Here is a 26586-nt window from a genome sequence, read left to right as displayed (position 1 = left end):
GCTTTACTTTTGTGATTTGTTAAATTCCAAATAAACATCCTTACCTAATGTTAGTCTACGTATATTATAGATTACTTGAAATCATAGACTGCATTATAGCAGCTAACTAGCCCTGTAACAGCTGTAATTCATGACAATGAAACATAACTAGAACGCTTTAAATAAAGGTTGCTTCCATAGTGATGACTAAACACAGATTGCTAATGATTATATAAATTGAACGAGAATCGATCTATCAACCCATTCAAAATAAATAAATCAATAACTTACACAAAACGCTAATCGAATAAAATAGACAACTTAATTACGAAAGAGTTGAACAAAAGGAAGCTTACAATGACAACCAAATAAAATCCAGATCAACAGGACAAATTGATTTAAGACTTGTGCAACAACTACGAATCTCACTTGTACATGAAGTACTTTTGAAATGGTACCATAGTTTTCACGTTCGCTCTATATGGTTTTTCATTTCCCATTGAAACCATCTCAATTCATCGAAACTACTTGAGATTCTAAACACCATATGTTGTCATTAATGGAATGTTATTGAGGAACTATTTAAAAACATAATATAAATTCTGTCTCCATACAGACGCGTGACGGTCAGTTCATGCTACTGCTGGACACGAGATAAAATATTGAACAATAAGATTAATCGTTTGAAATGTCAGATTTAAAATTAGGTCAGAAATGATAGACCTACCATAATGTGTGTGTTTAAGATAATTTAATAATAAATTGACTACGAAATTATCATTTGGAAATTGATTGTTCTAAAAATAAACGACATTTAAATCTAAGATTACTGACAAATTATCACTCGTCCAATATGTTCACTTAACTGGAATGCAGAAGAAGTTCGCTCTTTTTAATGTGTTGGCATGTCTGATGATATGAAAGTGACATTTGTTACATAAGGCGAATGGACTGTAACAGAGTATTTTATTCAATTCCATCGATCTACGATTTTGTTTTATGAGGATTTGTATAGCTGCATGATAGTTTTTTTCACTGAATCAAACCATCTGGAAAAACTACTGAGAGTGAGAAGTGATAGAATAGTTGTGACAGTATATTTTAGAGCTGTAGTCCTACTCGAGAACGAAAGTATAATTTGGACGTTTACTGATCTACATTCTATAACTGTCATCTATTATCATTATGAATGAAACATCAGACCGTGTTACAGGAAAATGACTTTCCAGTGCAGAATTATTACACTTCATATATTACAGGTTCCGACTGGAAAGTATAGAAACTCATTGATTTTATATGGATGAATGGACTGTGAAAACATATTTAGATTGCCGTAACAATATCAATCGAAATGCGAAACTATCTGAAATGTAATTCGGTATAATTGATTAGAAATCGGCAACGAAGATTAGCATTTCTACCAAATTATTTATTTCGAAGTGTATATTTGATCCAATGGATGAAAATTAATAAGTTTGGTCAACAAAAAGTATGCCAAATTCACTGAAGTTAGATAAAGCATGACAAATTAATCTTAAAAAACTATTTAGATGTGCCTACTCTGTGTGCTATTCTTTGTATATTTCTATTTGTTCAAATATGATGCATACAAGACATTGAACGAGAACACACTGATACATGGACGCAATAAACCTACTAAGTCAAACACCTGAAACAATATCATTAAAATGGGACAATTTAATGACTGACGGATAGTTTTGAAAAAACATCCTTAATTTTGAAGTTAGACTCTGTAATACCTCAGATTTCCTATAAATTGTTTTCTGTACATATTAAATTTGATGATCGAGAAAGCATATGCTATCTGGCTTTTTATAAACATTTGTTTAATGCTATAGTACGTGACACTGCAATATTATGTAACCACATAAATGTACCTCTTCGGACAGTAACTGCTTCGAGAAAAATTTGTCATCGATCTACTTTTGTCATCATACTGATAAGTCAAATTTTTCTAGGCAAGGTGTTTCAGTTTCTTAAACTGTGCTAGGATTTAATAAGCGATCCAAGTTACGATACTTGTTTTTAGAAGATATTCTACTCTTCTTGTCGGTGTTAAGGAAGGAAGTTATTCATTCTTTCTCGTGATATGTGTAACCGTTTATAAACACCAACACTGCTGTACGGGTACATCTTGCTGATTTGTCGTAACTAGGATGAGATACACGTCCTGGATTGAGTTATCAGCCACCATCTGATTCTATTCAAGATAACTTATTCTTGTTAAGAAATGTCCCCATGAAATAATCTGATTGTTTTAAGCACTTTCATCAACAACAAAATAATAAAGCTAATTTTAGTTCACAGATATTATTATTGTATTCTAGTTTCAAGGTTAGTTAAATATTCATTTTCCTACTGAATATAGAATTCCTTTCATTGTTTCATTTAGTTATTATAATTTTATTAGGATGATATTTCTTATACTATTAAGATTCATTTTTATTTATAATGAATATTTTTATTATGACCAAATAAAGCAGTGTCTACTTGGATCCAAATATTTTACTTCCCACAATCATAAATAGAAAATGTATATAATTAGTTTTCAAAGATGAAGAAAAACAGTTTTTATATCGATTGATTACGTAATAAATATTTGGTTAAAAAGATCTATTTATGAAATAAACATTTAATGATGGACGGTGGCTCAATTTTGTGGATTAGTTGAACTTAGAACGTCTAGAGGTTAAGAGTTCGCGAGCGAGACCGATGAGTCCTGGGTTCGAATCTCGCGAGGCGGAATCGTGGATGCTCACTGCTGAGAAGTCCCATTATAGGACGAAACGGCCGTTCAGTGCTAACAGGTTTTCAGTGGTGGTTCAGCATTCATCGATTCATGATCTTAATAATAAAAAAAATATTTTTCACAATTAATTTCAAACATTTTGAAATCATAAATTTCAAGAATCTCCACAAGTCTCCAAAAATTAGTAATAAATATGAACTCACTAATGACTAATTTCAAACAGTGATTCCCAGAGTGTCACTAATAAGTCATGACAATTAGAGACCAAACATGTTGAAAGTGAGGTAACTACCAACTAATGATATTGGAAGCAAGGTTGCTCAGTATAGCAAATGGACTTAAACTAGTCATTTGAGTCACTAGATGATGGATCAGTGTTTTAAGGATTCAGCGAGGACTGTAAGACAGAATGTTCCTCGATCCTTTCTTGAGTGGGTTTGCGAGTGTTGATACTAAGACAAAGCAGCTATCCAGTACTTCTTAGGTTTCATTGGCCTTCTATGTCCAATGCATGATGTAAAGTATAAAATTCAACAATTTTCACAAATACTCTATATGGTAACGATGTTCAAGCCATAAATAAACCTACTCTTTACGGATTTAATTAAAGATAACTCTTTGCTTTAAATTTTACTACTGAGAAAGATATTGTCATGTATATTCAACAATTTCATACAAATAGGCCTTTGAAAATGTAAGATCAGATAGTTGTACGTTCTAGTCAATTCGAAAGGATGGTAAGCTTAACAAATCCACCTCATTCTCTTAATATATTCTGTCATTTATCTTCATCATACAATTATTATGATGTAATGATCAGTATTGAGGTAATGTGAATAGTTCAGTCCATTATTGTGATCACTCTAGTAACCAACATTATACAATGTTTCAGTATGTATTGCTTCACTGTTACATATATTTTTTTGTGAATTCAGTGAGACTTCTCATTTGCCTCATTTTAGTTTTAAATTTTGTTAACTAACAAAATATGTAAATGAGTCCAGAAATGTTGAAAAGATGAAAGAAGTCTTTTTATACAAATAATGTTTGTCTTCTTTCAAGTGTCGAGCAATATCAAGTTTCAGTCAAGGATATGGTGCAGTAATTTATTTTTAAGTCTCTAGTTTATATTACGATATTTTCCTAAAAATAGGGATTCGGGTCACAATAATCAGTGTTAGAAAAGTATTCGAACTGTCTACAATATAAAATTATAGTTTTCATCAAGGATTAGTGTTGACTCAAGAATCATTAAAAACCAGGAATAACTTATCAGTGATCAAACAAACGACGTTTGTCATTTCAAGTGAGCACATCAAGTTTGAACCCAATATTGTGGAACCGTTATTCATTTTCCAAAGTGATGACTCCTTTGCCCCTGATATGATTGTTTTTATCCAACATAATGTACTTCAATATATAAAAATATTGACATGTAGTACGCTGTTATATACATTCCACTATAAGTGTATTATTACGACTTATCAGATCACTGTCAAACATCCACAAAAAAAACATTCAATGGTATGATTCATATTCAACATTCTGAGAGAAGATCAAACTCATCGAATCAGTGGATACAAGTATAACGAATCAAAAATTCTATGTGAATTTGTTTATATTCAAGTTCCTCATAAATAGTTAGTTTCTTCCGTAAAATGATATCACTTAAAACCTATATATTACAGTTGATATTCAGTTGTTACCCTGTTATACATTCCTTCTATATGAGGTTAATTGATTTGATTGTTTTTTGTTTTGTTTTACACTAGGTATACATTGACTGAACTTTGTGATACTGAACTTGAATATTCCAGAGCATTAAGACAATTATCTGATATATTAGATTCATTAAATGGTAAAATTATATTGAAGTGCTCCGACAATTCAGAAAAAATTCTTGATTATCCTAAATCAATTCATGATAATATTAAAGGTCTTCAATATACTTTGAAAAGAATTATTGAATTTTGTGGGTAAGTTGATTATATATTTTTAAAGGTACTGTGTTCCAGTCTCAGAGTGAACATCAACTCTGAGATGTAGGTAAATCCAGCTGACAAGTTTCAAATAGGACGAAACGCGCGTCCTGGGTTCCACTGCTATGTCGAGGCAATATGCACAGTATGCACATATGCCAATAAGAGACTGACCAGTTACAATCCTAAACATCAATGGGAAAATTCAAACAAACATTACTAAGTGAAGTGTCATGTTTGTTTGATTCTTTAGATTGATCGCAGCCCACTGATCAGATCCATAATGTTTAATAATTACTACACCTAGAGTAATCTAAGTTTAAATGTTAGTTGGTTAGAAGTATTCAACACCATGCCCTGGACTTGAGTTTTATGCTGATTAGCACTCATAGTAATGGGTAAAGTAAGTTAGGACCAGAATGACTTGTTGATATTTTCGTCGACAATGACAATTGTTTTACAGTTCCAGATCCACTTTACTGACAAGTGAAATCAATCACAAAAGCAGATCCACTGCTACCCAACAATCACTTTTATTCAACTTGCATCAGAACACAGTGCACGTGATTCTAAGTTACTTCGGCCAATGACTGCATTCCAACTTAGTTGATAAAACGTGGTCGGCGCTAGGGTCTAAACAAACATAACATTTATGAACTAATGTATCTCGCTACTACAGGAAGTTATTTACATCTCGAATAAACTGATGATAACGTCTTGGACTGTGAAATCGTGTGAGGCAGCTTTGGACCCCACAGGGAGCATTATTACCTTCAAAATCACTGGAATATTTTCCTGACGATTATCAATAAGCTCGAAACCTTGTTTAAAACTTTTCTATCGACTACTCTTAATCATGCAATATTAACTCATTGAAGCTGGTGACTCAGTTTGATTTAGAAAACATTTTAGATATGTTTTACACCTTTGAATATATATTTTCATATTTTCTCATTAGATTAAATCAAAAATCTTGTTTTCTATCATCGAGCCATTTTTTTTCCTGTGAATCTTATGATTGAGCTAAAAACAAAGTCAAATACTCTGTGAAATTATCATCACTTCACACACTATTAAAGCTATTACAGTTCTAGAATGCACCAAATTAACTGTGTCAATATTCTAGTTAGACTACAAAACCCACATAATGTTAATAAAATCATAATAATTCTGATACAAACGGGACAAAACGGCCGTCCAGTGCTTCCAGGTTTTCCATGGTGGTCTAGCTTCAATTGACTGATAATTTCAACTATATAAAATTACTTAAATCTCCACAAAACTCCCTTCAAATAAAAATAAGCCAATTTCGACGATTCTGTGGCTACAATTTATGGTTATAAAAACTGGAACTAATATGTTTGATGAATTTGATAAACAATCCTTACAGTATTGTTCCTTAAACAAAAAGTATACTCGCAAATTGTTGATTGTTTATTTGATCAGAGAGGGGTTTTGTGGAGAATTTAGTATTTCACAGTTCTATTAGGTCTGTTGTAGAGATATCAGCTCACTGAAGACAGTTGGTGAACGGTCGCTCAAAATCGTGGATTGGTTGAAGTTAGACATTAACACCGTTGGATGCCGGCTCAGTGATCTATCGGTTAAGGGCTTAGGCTCGAGACTGGTAGGTCTTGGGCTCGAATATCGCGGGCGCGGGATCGTGGATGCGCACTGCTGAGGAGTCCCATAATAGGAAGAAACGGCCGTCCAGTGCTTCCAGGTTTTCGATGATGGTCTAGCTTCAATTGACTCATGATTTCAACTGTGAAGATTGTTTATTTGTCAATCTGGAATTTTTCTTCCTTCAGATTATTAGTATGTTTTAGATGCACCTGTTTGTCATTGTTCACATTTCTTTCAGACATTTTGATAAAAGACATATATAGTTTAGTAAATTTTATACGTTAATTAAATGATACATAAGAAAGTAATCAAGTGCTGAAATGATGTTAAGAAAAAATGTGGTCTTAACAATCGTATTGCATCATTGACAACTGGTACCAGGACTGCACCTAAGTATTGTTTCTCAGTTTTTCAGTTAACCTTTCAGTTAATTACTCCAAACAAAAGTGATAAATTGCTTTTAAACAAATAAATGTATCTTCTGAAAGTTGTTGATTTGTGATACTCTGGAACAATCAGACATAAACTAAATGATATGTGAAAGATACTGATTGACACACGTTATTGATAGAAATGTGGCTCAGCTTTCTGAAATAAACAGATATAAGCTATCGATAGATTATGTGACTTAGTTTTCTAAGGGAAACAGTTATATACTTATGAATAATGTATGCATATATTTTGAAGTCAGGTCTTTTCAATAAAGCTTTCTACTAAATTTTGGCTTACACACTCAATTAGCTGATTGAACTCGCATAATAGAAAGTTTGTATTACAGCATCAAACTCATACAACTACAGAGTGTAAAAAGTTGCAGTTTGACTGTTTTAACGAACGTAACTTTCCTGTTGAATAAAAGTATATATTATTGTAGTTCATAAATACTTTAAGGAATGCTTCTTAGTCACTTAAAGTCGTAGTGTTTGTCTGCTGAATATATCTGTATACAATAATCTGATCACAATTTTTATTTGCCATACAGTTTTTAACTGATGAGTGACACGAATATGGAGCTAATTTATTTTACATTAGGGAATAGACATTTTAAATAATCATTTAAAAGTGCGAAACGTAACAATTTTTTAACATTATTGCTTTCTAGTATGATGTATATGGATTCACTTGATTAGGCATTTGTTACGTAATACAGAAAAAAGTAATAACCTAATTTATTTCGATTCACAAAAGTGCATTACGGTTTATGTGTTTTCTAGCCTCTTTTTACTACATTCCATTGTTATTCAAAAGTTTATCTTTTATCTTTTTTGTTTGATTCTAGTATGTTTTTGGAAAAATTGCCTTTATACTCATCTGATCCAGGAAAATCTGCTGAATGTTTTACAAAAACTGTAAGTTACTTTAAACACAGAGGTTAAATAAATGTCAAGTTTGATCATGAATGGTTGCTTAGATTTGATGGATTACTGTAAACTAGGTGGAAGAGGTAAACAATCTCTTTTTGTTATTGAAAATCTTGCACAGGAATGTAATAAATACCTCTCATTATCACTAGTTTACAATAGGATTTCCTATGTTTTATATATTTAAAACAATCGTTTTTTTCACGGGTTTTTCAATTGTATCAATGGAGATGAAATGAAATCTTCATTTTGAGGGGCAACTAGGAAAATGGAAAGGCAATATGAAAGGCAACATAGAACTAACATTTTAAAATTGTTTAGTGAAGTGTAGTGAAAATCCTGACTGGATGGATAATAAATAATAAGTCAGGATCTATAAAAGAAACAGTAGTGAACTATAGTCTGGAGAAGAGCCAATCATAATCAAGAATATGACTTTTGGGTTTTACTCTAAATTCAAATAACATATAAAACAAGCAGTAAAATTACCTCTGTGTACGGCTAAAAACGTTTGAAAACATAGAGGAAAATTATTTTTTAAATCCTTAAAGTAAAAATTATGGTATTAAACGTATCGAATCCTAAATTTTGTACAATTAGATTATATATAACAGGTAAATCGATATGTTGCCTGTACTCTAATCCTAAACTCGAAACAAACCATGACCTGGTGCCACCGAATTCCCTGGCAATCTGGTCCAAGCTTTTTCAAGAAACCAGGTTGCCAGGCGAGACGTTGGATTTATTTCAATATCATTCGCTGAGTTTTTAAAAATATATTATTCCTATTTAATGTCATAAATCGTTTAGTTTAAATTAATGGACATAAATCTAATAATAGTAATATATAAGTTTTTCATTCGACATTATAAAATGATAAACTGTCTCCTATTACAACTGAACTTAGATATAAACTATCAAATATAACGTGATAAACTAACCTGAACAGTTTGAATGTAGCAGTTTCTGGAAACCATGAGTCTTTTAATAAGAAATGAATAAAAACCGGTAACTTTATGTACTGCAAGGATTATATTTCCCTGGTTTTGATTTTTAAGATATTATATCTGTCACCATTACATTCATATACTACTTAACGGGCTTGTGTTCGGAATTAAAGACCATGATTCGACGACGCGTAATGAAGACACAAAAACGTCTGATATGGATTTATTTAATCTCAAACATAAATCAAAATAGTGTTTGAATAGACTATTTCTTAGATGATTTATTTGCATTCAGACTTAGAGTCCGATTTGTATAGTTTGAAATGGTTTGTACTTAACATCAATCAATCCATAACTTACTCTGTGAACACATAATGTTATACAAATCCTCATGCATAACTAACAAATAAAACGGATTGGCTAAGTCATATAATTACTACTTCCCAGGATGTGATTTATATGTCAGTGACAGTTGGAAAAAATCCAGTTTTATGTCATTTAAATTCCAGTTAAGTCATTTATTAGTTGAGTTCATGAGTCAATTAAAGCTAGACCACTATGGGAAACCTAGAAACACTGGAAGGCCGTTTCTTTCTAGTACGGGACTCCTCAACAGTGCTCGTCCACGATCCTGCTCGCGGGATCCTAACACAAGACCTATTAGTCTCGCTCACGGACGCTTAACCTCAAGACCACTGAGGTAACGTCCAACAGTGTTATTGTCTGACTTCAACCAATCTACTAAATCGCACCACCATCTACTATTGTATTCAGTGAGTAACTATCTCACAACAGACCTGGTTGAACTTCACTGGTCACGACTTCTCACTAGAACTCTAGGAAATACCACTTGAAGCCAGTTACTAGTGAGTACATGATGATGATTATCAAAAGGGGATTTTTGTGGAGATTGTAGTCCGATGCTTCCTGGTTTTCTATAGAGGTGTAGCTTTAATAGACTCATGAACTCAACAATTAAATTATTATAATGTCCATCAAAACTCACTTCTGATAATTAAGTCATTGCTCTAGTTATTACGAGACTAAACTGACTGGACTCTCTTAACTTTAGATTATTTGAACATATACCTTGATGTTTTATTCATATAATAAACGATCGTATAATTTCAGAAAGCGACTAGCATACTAAGTGAAGATTTCTGTTTTATTCTTTCTGTCATTCACCATCTAGACATTCTTCCTTCTCAGTATCGCAGGATTATTGATACAAATTTTTAACAATTGCTGTTCAGGACGAAACTTTGTCCAATTAACTATCTATAGTAAAAGAACATCATAACTGACTGAAATTTAAAATTACACTGAAGGTGTACAATCTTGACAAGTTTGAAATATTTCATGTATTAAGTCATCGTATTATCAGGGAAGACAAATATACCTAGATACACTAAAACGCCACCAGTTAATTGTATAGGCATATTCTTTGAACCTATTGATGAGAACTCCTTAAAGTATTTCCCTACGTTTAGATTTCATCTACAGTTTAAACAAAATAAGAGTTTACAAGTATGTTTAGAAATAAACAGAGTACTTGAACCAAAAGATATCAAATATTGAATCATTCACCTGTAAACATTTGTTTGAAATTATTCTTTTGAACAATATTAAAATCTGAGTATTATTATATATCATATAAAATAAACTTACTTACTTACTTACTTACGCCTGTTACTCCCAATGAAATCTCAGCACGGATACAGAAGGCTCGTCTAGCTTTCGCCAACTTGCGTCATTTATGGCGTAGGCGAGATATCCGTCTAGCAACCAAAGGACGGGTTTACTGTGCAGCAGTTCGCTCCGCCCTACTTTATGGCAGTGAAACATGGCCGATAAGAGTAGAGGATATTCGTAGGCTACTAGTGTTCGATCATAGGTGTCTTCGAAGCATTGCTCGTATATCCTGGGACTACCGGGTAAGTAATGCAGTTGTTAGGAAACGGGTACTAGGTAGGGATGGCAAATCGATTGATGAAGTAGTGAAACTTCATCAGTTGAGATGGCTGGGACATGTGTTACGTATGCCAACCACCGACTGCCCCGACGTGCAATGTTTCATGGTGTAGGAGTAGGTTGGAAGAAAGCTAGGGGTGGCCAGACCAAAACGTGGCATAAGTCAATGAAGTCACTGACAATTGGACTGAGCCATGTTGGTAGGTGTAGACTACCTGGTTGGGATTCGCGAGATGATAGCAACCGATGGTTAGAAACCTTGAATGACATGGCTCAACATCGTTTGCGATGGCGAAGGTGCATCCACTCTTTGTGTTCTACCAAATTCTAATCTTCTGAATTCCTCATGTCTTTATCTTTTTCTCTTTCCAAATTTATTTCACTGTACTATACTCCTTCAATAATTTCTTCAAACCCTAATGTTTTGGATTTCTGATTATACTCCTACTACTTCTACCACTATGGGATTTGAATCGACAACTGCATCTCTGTGCTAATGTGGTATGGCAACTCGAACTGATGTACGTACGTACGAAGTCCTACGTTGTGACTGACTGACTGACTGACTCCCAATGAAGGATAGGCCGCCGACCAGCATTCTCCAACCCACTCTGTCCTGGGCCCTCCTTTCTAGTTCTATCCAATTTTTGTTCATTCTTCTCATGTCTGTCTCGATTTCTCGGCGTGATGTGTTCTGTGGATAAAATAAACTGGTTCCAGTCATTTTGTTAAAATCCAAAGTGTAAACGTTTGTTCGCCTTTACAAATCTAATTATCCCTCTATTCGTAAAATTATTTTTTCAATACAGAAAGCTGTGTTTATCACTTAACTCATTGGTATAGTTTAACAACTAACAGTCATTTCATTATAGTTTAAGCTGAAAATTATTTAATTAAGAATCGTGTATCTCGTTTACAACATTACTTCGTTATCAGAATGTTATATTCTTATCCAAGTATTCTATATATTTTGGCATTTCACGTTGAATATTTAGAATCAAATCACTGATAAATTATATAAGCAAAAATGAATAGTTTCTACCAGTGGAATTTAGTTTGACGCGCGTTTCGTCCTATTTGTGACTGGTCAACTGGATGTGTCTCCATCTGAGAGTTGATCTTGACTATGGGACTCGAACCCAGTACCATTCGCTTCGCAGGCCGTCGCCTTATCCACTCACCTACTGAGTCCTTATAGTCACTTGCCTGTACAATCGGGTGAAGTTCAAATTCACTTGGTATTGTTTATTTAAATGTTCCCATTGATGTTTAGCACTGCAATTGATCAGTCTCTTATTGGCATATGTGCATAGTGTGTATATCACCTCAATATGGCCTCAATTGACAAGCATTATAAGCAAAGATGGATAATGGCCACCAGTGGAACCCAATTTGATGCACGTTGGGACGCGCCAGCTCGATGTGCCTACATCTCAGAATTGATGTTCACTCTGGAACTCGAACCCAATACCTTTCGCTTTAAACATCTAGTTTATATACACTTCATGCATTTAAGATTAAACAAAACAAACTGTTATAAATTCCATATCATCTATATTCTATTCACTAAAACTAATACAATCAACCATAATCTGGTTTAATGTAGTAATTTCATCTTCTAACATAAATCTGATTTACAATATACAAAAAGTAATTCATTGATTGTTTTTTCTTTATTTTCTTTAATGATGGTTTCTAATCTTCATAAACCACATTTATTCATTCATAATCTAATTATAAAAATAAGTTTACATCATTTTTCATCCCCATTTTTTGGGAGGGGGATTTTCATCTTTCCATTCATTCATTATATCATAATAGAAAAAGAAAAAAAAACAGAAAAAACGACTAACAAAAAACTTACTCGGATATAAATAATCAACCAAATGAATCAATATTACAATTTTATTTTCTTTTTCTTCCATAACATAACAATAACAAAAAAGAACTATCAGTTTGACCTTGAAATTGAATTTTGCACACAATTTTTATATGGTGTTAGAAAAGTATATTTTATAAATTATTCTATTTTCAATGTATTAGGTAACTTAGTTTTATATTATATTTATTTACGTATTTGTTTACTTAGATACAGTCTGATATATGGTTATATACAACTACCATTTAAAAAAATATGTTATAGCAAACTATTCCATCATTAGTATGATTCATTTATGAAAAGAAGACTATATTCTCTAACATTCAGTATAATTTTCCCAATGACTTGAAATCTCAGTATCGGTTAAATCTAGTTAGTTTATAAGCTTGTTATATAGTGTATGTCTTAGCTTAGAATACATTTGAATGAATCCAATTTGATGTGTGTTTCGTTCTTTTTGGAACTCGTCAGATTGATGTATCTACATCTCAGAGTTGATGTTCACTGTGTGATTCGAACCCAGTACCATTCACCTGAAACACCATCACATTATCCACTTAACTAGCTACTAAGTCCTCATAGCCATTTGCTTGTGCAATGGGATGAAATTTAATTCCCTTTCTATTGTTTGTTTTAATCTTCCCATTGATGTTTAGCACTGCAATTGTGAAAATAGTTGAACATTTATATATATACATATTTTTCAAAATTTATTGGCTTTTGCTAGAGAACTCTGGATAACAAAACAGTCAGATATCATAGTGTTATAACGTATGGACTCGTAATATATATGAACGTGCAATTAGAGAGGAGTGAATTTATTGATCGGACGCAAATGACACTTGAAATCGTACGAGCAGTCTTGATTGCGTATCGGCCCTGCTATCTGCCTAGTCCAGCCAGTTGAGTGCAGAACACAAATAACAGCCTCGGCAATATGAATCATTATTCACAAGCATACTGGGTTAATATACTAACCAAACAGACCACATTATACCAAAAAATAGAAAAATAACATTTGTATAATAATTGGCCAATGTGACTGTGGATAGGGGGAAAGTAATCAATAATAATAGTTCAAAGGTCAAAATAAAGGTTATGATAAGAGGAACACGAATACGATTAGGTCAGTTATTTAACAACTATACAATAGGAAATAGGCATATTACATTTGTCCATAAATAGACCTCAGATTTACCATTCATAATTCACCAGGGGATATAACACATAGATATTAAATTACAATGACTGTTCTATATCCTGAATGGAATATAATTGAAACTGAATACGTTCGGGTTGAAATTTAGTGTTTTTATACTTACTGTGTGTTCTAAAATTTTTTATGGTTTCAAAATACGATTAAAAAGAATAAGTATTCATCATGCTCAGCTTCCAAGTAGTTATCGAGTTAATATCAGATCACTGCGATAAAAATCCATTTCAAAAGAATGAAGACTATAATCTTTAACATTCAGTGTAATTTTCTCAATGACTTCAAATCTCAGCTTCGGTTAAATATAATTAGTTTATAAGTTTGTTATATAGTGTATTTCTTAGCTTACAATAGATTTGAATGAATAATAAGGTTCATTTCTACTAAATGTAAGGTGCGATGTTATTCTCAAAAGAATAACTTTTAGAAATTGACTTTATATGAAATTTGAAATTATGAATAGAACTTTTAGTGTTTGACTTTATACTTATCATTTGTAAATCATAGCATAGATAAGTTTAAAAGTTCTATTTCGAAGTGTTTATTCATATTAAAGAAGTATGTAGAATTCAAAGTGATCAGTGGACATTTCAAAAACCACGGCAAAACAAATTATTTTAGGATAAATATGTAAAAGGACAGATAAAGTTTTATTCTCTGAACTGGATGATTTGATCATGGAGCTGTTAGCGTTCTTCTGAACGACATCTGAACGACAAATGCACTTAGCTACTGAGTCCTGATAGCCACTCTGCTTATAATGCTTGTGAATTTAGTCTATATCGACGCAATACGCACAGTAGGCACATATGTCAATAAGATACTGATCAATTGCTGTCCTAAACATCAATGGGAACATTCGAATAGACAATATCAAATGAATTTAAACTTCACTGCATTTCACAAGCAAGTGGCTATCAAAACTCAGTAGCTAAGTGAATAATGAGATAGATTTTGAAGCAAACGGTACTGACTTTGAAACGCGGAGTGAATTTCAACTCATGGATGCAAGTACATCCATCTGACAAGTCCCAAATAAGACGAAATACGCGTCAAACTGGATTCAATTAGTGTCTACTGTCCATTATTGCTTATAAAGTAAACACTTATTTCACAAAAATCTAAAAACTAAAAATATTTTTTTGAATAAACTCTTTATTTATTCTTTATCAATAAAAATCATTCATATTCACATATAAATCAATATTCAAAGCAATAAAATACATATAATGAAATAAATTTATTAAAATCTAGTTGTCATGACATTAATTTTTTTTTTTAAATTTTTTTTTAAACTTTCAACATTTTGATTGATAATTTGTTAGTGTAGTTTTTTTTTCTTCCTTTTCTTTTTTTTTGTACTTAACATTTTCTCTTGACATTTTCATTTTTGATTAGATTTATGTCTATAGATTATTAAATAAATAGTTAAAATATATAATGAGACTATATTATAGTTTTATTTGGATAACTTTAACTTCATTTATTCATGTAGAGTTTCATTTTGATTAGTTGACTTAATGACATCATACTGACAATTAAGGTCAACTAGTAAAAAAGGAAAAGAAAAGTCTTATCTAAATTACTAAAGAATATTCTTTTCAATATTCTTCGTTTTGTATAACTGTATTTTAATATGATGAGAATTTTTGTATCCAATAATATGAAATGATTAAAACATAATGATGGATGAATATCGAGGTAAGATTTATCTAAAAGGATATTTATGGTATATGCAATCAGATATTGAGATAATGACCTTAAAATGTTAACTGACTGATATCTCTTGGAAATGATTCAATACAAATAAAAGCGGACACATTAAGTTTGGTACAAACAGATGTAAATTGTTAGATGTAATAGTAAATATTAAGATTATAAATTTGTTATTGGCTTTTGTTAGAGAACCTTGGATAACAAAATAGACAGATATCATAGGTAGTAAATTACAATGACTGTTCTATATCCTGAATGGAGTATAATTGAAACTGAATACGTTCAGGTTGAAATTCAGTAGTTTTATACTTACTGTATGTTCTAAAATTTCTTAAGGTTTTAAAATACGACTAGAAAGAATAAGTATTCACCATGCCCAGCTTCTTAGTAGTTACCATGGTAATAAAAATCCATTTCAAAACAGTAAGTGATTACAAAAAAGTGAAATTAATTTAACAATGTTGTGGTGCCTTAACATTTGTCAGTTACCATGATAGTATCCATCATAACAAGTACCCATTAAACAAACTTGTCTCAATAAGTTGAACAATAAATGATGTTTATCGGCCAAAAACGGATAATATTCTGAAAAATAACCATTACTTCTACTTGTATTGATCTTCATGAAAAAGACTAAAAAAAATCAAGATGGTTTTCAAGTATCCATACAGAAATATGTAACTTATTTTTGTAGATTTCATATCAATTTAACATATGCATACCATGTTGGAATAAAAAATGGTTCCCCACAAATCTATAGTTCTCAACGATTATTCAGATAACTTCTTGTTCTCGAAGAATTTGTACAAACATTCACAAGAACTACTCATTATTGAGTTTCCTGAAGGATAATGTGAATTCAATATGGAATCTGTTCTAATTTGATTGAAATTTCAAGTAGAGACTCTAATTCAATCAGAAAATTACTTTCAAATAAATTAACTGTAAAACAATTATTTATTTATTTATATTGGTTGAAGTTAGACAACACCGTTGGATGCCGGCTCAATTGTCTAGTGGTTAAGCCCTCGCGTGCGAGACTGATAGATCCTGGGTTGGAATCTCGCCAAGCGGTTTCGTGAATGCGCTATGTAGCGGAGTCTCACAATAGGCCGATTTGGTCATCCAGTGATTCCAGGTTTTCCATGGTGGTCTAGCTTCAATTGACTCATGATTTCAACTACATATAAAAAAATTACTTATATTTATTGACAAAAATAATTGAGAAATTATGTTGTCGAATAGTTCTTCAGAAAATACTTGTCTATTTATGTATTTCGTTTTAGTGCATTGATTACAGTAATGTACAATAGTTGTGTTTGAGTTGTTTAAATTTTTTGTTTGATAACATAATGGAATCTCTTTATCTGATGAATTAAATTTTCATTCTGGAGTTTTACATTCAATTTATTGAAAGTCATTGAAACTTCAAACATACTGAAGCCTAAAAGATTTGAAACTTGTTACAATTTATCAAATAAGTCTTGTTATAAAATACATTCACTTTATTCATTGCAATCCAGCAAGAAAGGTCTACTCCTTTTTCTCTCTTAACCTTCTAGGATCAATAAGCTTATTCTAGTTTGTTATAATTTAAATTCTTCGTTGTAGCCTACTTATTATATATATATATATGTATTGAAGGGATTTTGATAGAATATAAAATTGATAAAATTACACAGTTAAACCGATGACTAGGCTATGTATAAATAAATTAAGATATCGTATATAATCAGCAGACAATATCTTTAAACAAAATTATTTACATAATACAATGAATTAATTCCGCTTTATGGGTTTTGATCTGAGCTGAAAATATCCAGAAATTTTAAAGAGTGTAAATCTACCCATACACTAAATGGTGCGTTACCCTTATGTTTAAACTTTAAATAACATTATCAAGCTGTGGTGATTGAAATACCCCAGCCAGATGCTTTCAAAATGTTTTATAACAAAATGAGCTACTGAAATAACTAAAAAGTAGTATATTCCACATGCGAAAGTTTCGTGGTATTTTTCAAACTAGTCTTAAGTGAAACATGGGTAGGTAGGACGAAAAACGTAAAACATTTCCCTGACAGAAAACGTCGATTCCTAGTGAAATTTGATTGCATGTACACTCTTATATAAATAAAAACATCCTATTGCGCTTGTTGGTCAATGGCGTTTTAGGAGCAAGCACATCGTTTATATAGCTAATTGTCTGTTGAAGAGGTAAATTCAGTGGATTATTTATATGAATAAAATATTATAAAACGATCCTTTCTCACTTATTAATTGTCAAGTTCAATTCACAATAAAATTTACTTTGCAGTGACATCTAAAGCTTTAAAAATATTAATTGTTATATAGATTTATTCAACTTAGTGTTAATAACATCCTTTTTACATTAACTTATAACCGATAAATATTGAACTTGACCTTTGTGTAATATATCATCTTAAAATTCTTAGAGTTTATTGCTTTAATACACTAGACACAAGTGTTAATATTATGTTGACTTGCAATATTTTACCTCGCAAACAACGTTTATTGATCTACTGCCTGTAAAATCCAGAAAATTAATATTACTTTCGTTCATCGTTAATTGGTAAACAGTTCTTCATAGTTTCTAATGAGCACATATATGTGATTAGCGTACTTCTTATCATATCCTATGCAGATACAAGAATAAATACTGACCAGTAGGATTATCAATGATTGTGAATATTTAAAAACTGTTAGTATTAACCAAGAAGTTTGTCTATCAGAATGTTTCATACAGATGAAGTGATTAATTTCCCCCTTATGACTTCATATTTTATTTCTATCGATATTTCCAAAATAATGATACATAATTTTATAGTAACCAAAGTATTGCCCAATAGATAAATTACGTTAGATTGAACACATTTACACTGTAGACGTAATCATTTTCAATCCATTGATTATAAACTCGTACTAAATGACAATAATGTCCATTCAGTATTCACCTTAATTTTATTTTAAAGTGGTGTTACATAACATAATATATTGTAAAACAGAGTAATAACAATAAAGTTATACAACATATCTAGTCACATAGTCAAAGCAGTTAGTATAAAGATGCATTCAGATGCTTTAAGTTATTCCACGATAATCCAACACAAAACTCAAAAACATCATTAATTTCTCATTAAATTATTGTTTAAACGATTAATATTTGAACGAAGAATAGTCTTTTCGATAAATTCTCTTTAGGTTCTACAATTCATATATCCAAATTAATAATCAGGAAAACAATGGCCAGGTACATCGTTTAAAACATGTGAATATACGATAGTCAAACCAAATAGAATAAAATTGTTAATGTCGATATGACTCATATAGAATGTTAACTTGATCATTTTATATGTTAAGTGAAAATTTAAGATCCGTGATCAGAATAAATATGGGTCAGATAAGGCAAGAGATATGATAGTGCAATTACAAGTTGACCGAGTGGAAGACTAGATTTTGTGAAACATTAGTAAGGTGTAAAAAGGAGGAATCAATGCGAAGTGAATGAATAATGTATAGGGGAGATTAATAATGATATTTAACTAATAATAATAATAATAATAATAATAAAATACAAAGATTTGTGAATAAAGATAGGAGAGGGGTTTTGTGGAGATTTAGTATTTATCATAGTTGAAAGCGTGAGTCAATTGAAGCTAGACTACCATCGAAAACCTGGAAGCACTGGACGGCCGTTTCGTCCTATTATGGGACTCCTTAGCAGCGCGCATCCACGAACCCGCTCTCGCGAGCGAGATTCGAACCCAGGACATACCAGTCTCGAGCCGAAGCCCTTAACCGATAGACCACTGAGCTGGCATCCAACGGTGTTAATGTTTAACTTCAACTGATCCACGAAATTGAGCAACCATTCACCAATTGTCTTCAGTGAGTTGATATCTGACAACAGACGTGGTTTTGAACTCCACTGGTCACTGCTTCTCACTAGAGCTCCTAGATATACTTCTCGAATTCACTAGTGAGCATATGATTATATTAATTATCAGAAGGGGATTTTGTGGAGATTTAGTATTTATCATAGTTGAAATCGTGAGTCAAAGATAGGAGAGACAATTACATTTGACTACGAAAGGTTGTAAGTACATAGTCAAATTATGTCATCTGATAGCTAAGATTCCTATCGATTAATTGGCCTTATAGTTGGTCAAAGGAGGAGCAGGGGTTGTAGATATTTCTTCTTTACACAGAGCTAGAATTATTAATTTGAACATATATAATTACAGAACCTGAAGAGAATTTATTGAAAAGAATATTTTTCGTTCTAATATTAGTCATTTCATATGATAAGGATCTTTAAATTATTATTTATTTATTTATTTCCTTTTTTTTTTTAATCTTTATCTAGCCTGATCGTTGGTATGATTATACAATATTCTTTATACATTTAAATTATTTCATAAATGATCTTTTACAAATTACTACACAAAATATTGAAATTTTATTTAGTCTATCTAATACAAATTTTATACAAAAATCAACAATTTTAATGAATAATTTAATAGATCCTTCATTATTAAATCAATGTAATTATATTTCTATAAGAAATTTATTAGATTTATTAAATCTTCCAAAAAAACGTTTATATATTTATAATGGATTATTAAATGATATAATAAGATATATTAAAAATAATTATTCCTCATTATTGAATAATGTTGAATTAGCTATGATTTATATAAGTAGAGTACAAAGATGTTCAGAAGAATTTATACATTTTTGGTTAAAAGTTGATATAAATTTCAATGAAATATTTAATATAAATAATTTAAATGAGAATAAATTATTATTATTTGATGATTGTATACCACCACCAATTATACGAATAGTAAGTTAGATTAAATTATCAATTAATTAAAATATTTATGATGATTTTTTTTTTTTTAAAAAAAAAAAAAATAGAATTAATAAAGTTTTATTCAGTATTGACAAAGTGAAAAGTTTACTAAATATATTGTCATTTCAGATACATCCGGCTGATGAGTCCCTAAATAGGACGAAACGTGCATGAAACTAGATTCCACTGTTAACCACTATCTATCTTTGCTTACAATGCTTGTGAATTAAGGAAGTATTGAGGCAATAAGCACAGTATATATACATGCCAATAAGAGACTGATCAATTTCAGTGCTAAATATCAATGGGAAGATACAAAACAAAATATTACTAAGTGAATTTAAACTTCATCTCATTGCACAAGCAAATGGCTATGAGGACCCCATAGCTAGTTGAATGGATAATGTGATGGTGTTTGAAGTTAACGGTACTGGATTTGAATTCCAGAGTGAACATGAATTATGAAATTCAGGTACATCAATCTGACAACTTCCGAATAGAACGGAACGCCCGTCAAACTGGATTCCACTGCTAATCACTATTCATTGCTTAAAATGTTATCATTACACTGAAATAAATTAGTAATCGATAGTGTATAGATTTATAAATATAAAGGTTTGCATTTACGGAAAAAAATATGTTTAACATAAAATTCATCAATGTTACGTATTTATTTCAAGCTACCGGTGTAGTGAATGAGAAAGCAAGTGGGGATAATCAAATATATATAGATACAAAATTACAAAACATCTAAGTAAAATCTGAGAACCATACAGGAAATAATTCATTAGCAAAATGTTAATCAATCGTCTCAAACTTCATTGTTCTTTTTTTTCAACAACAATCATTCTCTGTTCTCATTCTCTTTTCTTCGATTTTCTTCCGTCAACAGGCATTTCACTTTCGATTTATGATACATACTACTTCTATCTGTTGACGTCAGAAGCGAACACCACACTGTAACCAGTTATGATGGTTTTTAACACAGTTGATAGGAATCAAACTAATTAATGAAAAATTCATTTTACTGATAACGTGGTAAAGTCAGGAAATCAGGAATCCAGTTTGACACGCGTCTCGTTCTATTTAGAACTCGTCAGATGGATATACCTGCGTCTCAGAGTTAAATGAGTAAATTTCATTCAAAGAAAATTAAAGCAAAACTGATCTCTATAAAATAGAAATAGAGATTTTAGAAGATTGAGCTTTGTATATCAATACACTAAAAAAATTCGATTTCAATAGATGAGCAACAATGTGCGTTAAATAGATACAAATAAAAAGGATATATAATGGCCCCAGATTGTTTACTTAGCTTATCATGAACTTCACCCACATTCCAGACCTTAAAAAAGAATTTTACATAGAACTTTAGAGTCTCCTATTTAATTAAATAAACTTCAGCTTATAAGCCCAAAGTTGCTGATTCAAACTAGATTTACTCTACTCATGCTGACACTAAGACTTGTGAGTTGTAAAACTGATTATAAAAGTAATCTTGAAATGATACTAGTAACGTGTTTCAAACTGGAATCAATTATCTGTCCAATGATCTCTAGTTTTTGATGTTTCTATGACTAAACTCACTTCATAACTAGCTTCAATTGACTCATGATCTCAACTATATAAAATTACTAAAATCTCCACAAAATCCTCTTGTGATAATGATCATTTGCTCACTAGTGACTGGTTCCATGAGGTAATTCATGGAGTTCTAGTGAGAAGTCGGGGCCAGTGTAGCTAATCCATGTCAGGTAGAGACAGGTATCTACCTCATTATAATGGCAGTTGGTCGCGCAATTTCGTGGATTGGTTGAGGTTAGACATTAACACCGTTGGATGCCGGCTCAGTGGTCTATCGGTTAAGTGCTCTGGCGCAAAGCTGGTAGGTCCTGGGTTCAAATCCAGCGAGGCGAGATCGTGGATGCGCACTGCTGAGGAGTCCCACAATAGGGCGAAACGGCTGTTCAGTGCTCCCAGGTTTTCCACGGTGGTCTAGCTTTAATTGTCTCATGATCTTGACTATATCAAATTACTAAAATCTCCACAAAACCCCCTTGTGACGTCCATATACTGTATAACTTATCCAAAACTGTTCAATTAGAAACATCTTTCAACTGTAAGTTCTAATGTATGATATTCTCATATTAATCTTACCAACTCTTAACTGTCTACATCTTTACTTTCTTTCATTTCATATGAACATCCTTGGTTTTTTAAAAAAAGACGGATATTAAAATTGGTCAACACAAAAATATTCAACTAGATCAAAATGAAATGAAAATGGAAAGATTAATTCTTTTACCTGATCATTTATTATCACTTAAAAATGTCAATGAAGATAATTCAGTTTATTGTTGGAAGGTGAATAGGATAATTAATGTAAGCCCACATATAACCTATATAACATTCCATTTTTTATTGATCTAATTCATAATGATTCCTCCAACTGTTTTTTCCTAGTCAAAATACTTCAGATTCTTTGTGATACTTCCCTTAGCTCTAATATTTTGTTACATATAAAGTATATATATGGTTAGGCTGAGTGAATATTTTAGCCTTATAATTTTGGAGAAATATGTTTATTTCTTGAAAAGAAATCTAGTGTAAGACGGAGAATCAAGACTGAAATTCAACTTCAATGATTTTGAATGCAACTTATGTTTCTATTATTCCATATAGTGAATTCAAATTTTCAGACAATACATAAGTATCGATGATGAGATATGTAGTATCTATGGTAACAACTGTTTGTCACACTCTATCGCTAAGTTAGATGCATAAATCCTCGAATGCCAGCTGAGTAGTGTAACGGTTAAATGCTTAGTTCTTTCATTGAAATCATGAACCGATCAATGATAGATCATAATGGAAAACCTTTTCATTGTAGGATTATTGCTTTTCTATAATCATTTTGAAAGAAATAAGTTCACTTATGAACATTTTCAATTTAGTGAAGTAGATAATTAGCTCTTAAATCTAAATCACTAAAAAGTAGTTTAGTAATTTATTTATACATGACTAATAATCCTAACTGTCAATGGGTAGATTGTCCATAACAGTGCCTTGATTCATAGTATATATCATTTAGCATCACCAGATGATCTTATTTAAACAAATACTGGAAACAAATAAGCACTGAACAGCTGTTTTGCATGGGACCACTCAGCAGTGAACATCCACGACACAACAACAAGGAATCGAACCTTAGGACTTCGGTCTCGAGCAAGAACGCTAAAACTTCTAAACCATTGAACTACTATTATTTCGTAATATATCAGTTTTTTTCAATGACATTCGATCATGCCATATAAATTTAATCTACTTAATTAATTAATAATCACATCCTGATATTCGATTTCTCTTAGTTTAAACCTACAATATACCCTTATTTCTAATGAATGTTTTCTGTTTAAGAAATTTATTATTTTATCTTTTAAAGCTTGATGAACTTCGTGTTGGTGAATATGGCAACGATGGGAATGATGAAACATCATTTGAATTATGGAATATATCAGGCGAAGCTCCAATTAAATTAATTTTTCGTATCACTTGTCCTAATATTATAAGTCGTAATGCATGGGTTGAAGATATAAGATATGCAATAAAAGAAAAACGTGAGTTGTTGAACTTCGGTATACAATGCTTATTAAATGATTCAGTAAATTATGATTTTGTTGACTACTTCTACAAAGGATTTGTCAAGAAATATAATTAATCGCATTAAATTCTTGTCTTAGAGCTTATATTCATAGTTAAATTTAGAAAATTAGAAGTTTATATTGTGCATACGATTATTTTTGAAATTTATGATCGACGGATTGTGATTTCGTGTGCAGTTTGGAAGAGCTGGTTCATCTTATTTGGAATTCTTAATCTAGAAATACCTAACTGTAACGATCCAGTCCGCACAGTGTACATATAACCCAACAAAAACTGATCAAAATTCGGTACCTATTACCAACAATGAGATACCTAAAATACCTCTAGAAATCGCTTATGAATTTCTAGCACTAATTAGGTTGTTAAAATATTTGCTTTGTTTCCCATTATCATTGAGTTGGCCTTTATTCGGTCGTACAAAGTGTAGTAGAAACTTTATTTTCTAAGTGATATTAGGTGATAACAGTATATTGTACTGATGGATTTGAGTAAACTAATCACAGTTAATATAGAACCTTATAGATTTTTGTGTGAAACTGAAAGCTCAGTGAAAGATAGCTAGAACGTTATCATAAACTAAGTGTAAATTGACGATATCTGTACCCTGAAATGCTTAAAGTTCATTAAAGATATATATCTATAATGCAGCCAAATAGTAGATAGGACATAGTTTCTAAACTAAATTACAAAGAGTACCTGCATCCATTACAAATTGTATGTTAGATTATTTGATGAGTTCAATTCAACGCATTGTCAAAGACGTTTATGTAGTTAATTAATATTCTCCTACTCCAACCAATAACTCTTACCTCATCTTTAATTTTTTCCAGTTATTAAACAGAAGGGTAACAAGGTTTCATTGTAGTATTGAAGCTGAAGTCAGTAAGTAATCAAACCCTAATCCTAATCCGCAATCTTAACTCATAGCTTTAGCTAAACTCCTAATTTCTAATACTAATCCTTTTCATTACAGTTGATATCAATTGGTAAGGAAAACGAAATAGGGTTATCAACTTATTCTAAAACTCTAGCCTGACTCCTGATAAATAAACTTGATGTCTTTTCTTTTACTATAATGAATAATTCAAAAAATATAAAAGTTAAATAAATCCACTTACTTCTGTTACCCCTTCTTGAGGAGTATAGGTCACTCACCAGTATTCTCCATTCAACCCTGTCCTGGGCAATCCTTTCCAGTTCTTTCCAGTCATCATTCATCCTTTTCATATCTGCTTCTATTTTCCGAAGTAATGTGTTCTTCAGCCTTCCACTTTTCCGCTTCCCTTCAGGATTGCAAGTTAGCGCTTGCCTCGTGATGCAGTTTGGTCATTTCCTTAATGTATGTCCTATCCACTTCCAACGTTTTTTCCTAATTTCCTCTTCAGCTAGAAGCTGGTTTTTCCTCTGTCGTAAAACGCTGTTGCTGATAGTATCCGGCCAATGAATGTTTAATATTTTGTGTAGATAACTGTTTATAAATATTTGTACCTTCTTGACGAGGGATATAGACTCAACGTTATCATTATCGTATAATTATACCATTACAATTATTATAGAGTGAAATGAATAAATTTTAATATAGACTAGAGATTAGATCAGTGTTTATCATTCATTTTTGTTAAAAGTAGAATAATTAACCTTTAAATAGTAATGTAAATAATATTATGTAAATGATAGTGCTATTATATTTGTCATATTCAATCACTCTCTAATCAGAATAATAAGATGTAATCCAAGAAATTAACCAGTAAGTAACTTTTAAAAACACCAATTTGACTATTTCAGTTAAGAAAGTTGAATAATGGCACTAGACTATATGCAACTAAAGTTGGTTTCAAAGTAGAATACATAAACCCGTACATTGTGAAGAAACTGAATATAGAATAGAAGGTAGAATAGTGTAACTTATTTGAAATGATCAGCACCACGTTCAATACTCATCATCATCATGGTGTATTGGATTTATACATAAATCTTTAGAGCTTACTCAATCTTATCTTTAAATCCTCATAATATAATGTAACTTCTATTTGAATATGATTTATATAAATGATTATGTTTTTTAGAATTTAGGCAATTTATTTCAAATGGTACATTACTACTAAGAACCATTGTTAAGAATTGAACATAAATAATAATTAAAACAGTTGTTGTAAGGAATAAGTTAGAAGTGTATTAATTACCAACATAATAAAAGTAATTATATTACTTACTTACTTACGTCTGTTACCCCTCGTGGAGGAACATAGGCCGCCTAAATTATATACTTAATTAATGTATGAACAAATAATCTCATAGTTAATTAAAGCTTAGGTAATTCAATTATAAATAACTGATTGAACTGATTATTTGTTAACTATTCAATCCTCATGGTTTACTTGATTCATATCAACTGTTAAACGACTAATCAACATCATGTTACCATGTTCATAATGTAGGTAAAAATAAACTAGATCAAAAGGTTAACTATGGTTACTACATTGACTATATGGGGTATTTTGTCTAATTTTAAGTAATTAACATCAACAGAAAGAGAACTTAAGAGGTAAGTTTTAAAATAGAAGAAGAAATTAATTGTAACCTAATAAACTACTTACATCGGTTGGATT

At 31.3% G+C, this 26586-nt stretch overlaps 1 protein-coding gene and 1 non-coding gene across 2 annotated transcripts in view; one reads left to right on the top strand and one right to left on the bottom strand.

Annotated features, from left to right (window-relative positions):
• The window catches only part of Smp_153180 (hypothetical protein), a gene marked incomplete at both ends in the record, with an annotated part of 48097 nt that overhangs the window by 9840 nt on the left and 11671 nt on the right, over nucleotides 1-26586 (top strand). Inside the window, 4 exons of the mRNA XM_018799927.1 lie at nucleotides 4522-4623; nucleotides 7634-7703; nucleotides 22541-22678; nucleotides 23757-23931. Coding sequence (XP_018653792.1) covers nucleotides 4522-4623; nucleotides 7634-7703; nucleotides 22541-22678; nucleotides 23757-23931 — 485 coding nt within the window. The remainder of the gene's footprint in view (nucleotides 1-4521; nucleotides 4624-7633; nucleotides 7704-22540; nucleotides 22679-23756; nucleotides 23932-26586) is intronic.
• On the bottom strand, nucleotides 11755-11823 carry Smp_tRNA_01647_Pseudo_GCG.1.1. The gene has a single exon. It is a non-coding gene (tRNA).

The sequence above is a fragment of the Schistosoma mansoni genome, chromosome W (assembly GCF_000237925.1).
Source record: "Schistosoma mansoni strain Puerto Rico chromosome W, complete genome".
NCBI lineage: Eukaryota > Metazoa > Platyhelminthes > Trematoda > Strigeidida > Schistosomatidae > Schistosoma > Schistosoma mansoni.
The sequence above is the reverse complement of the archived record's forward strand: the minus strand, read 5'-3'. Positions and strand labels throughout refer to the sequence as shown.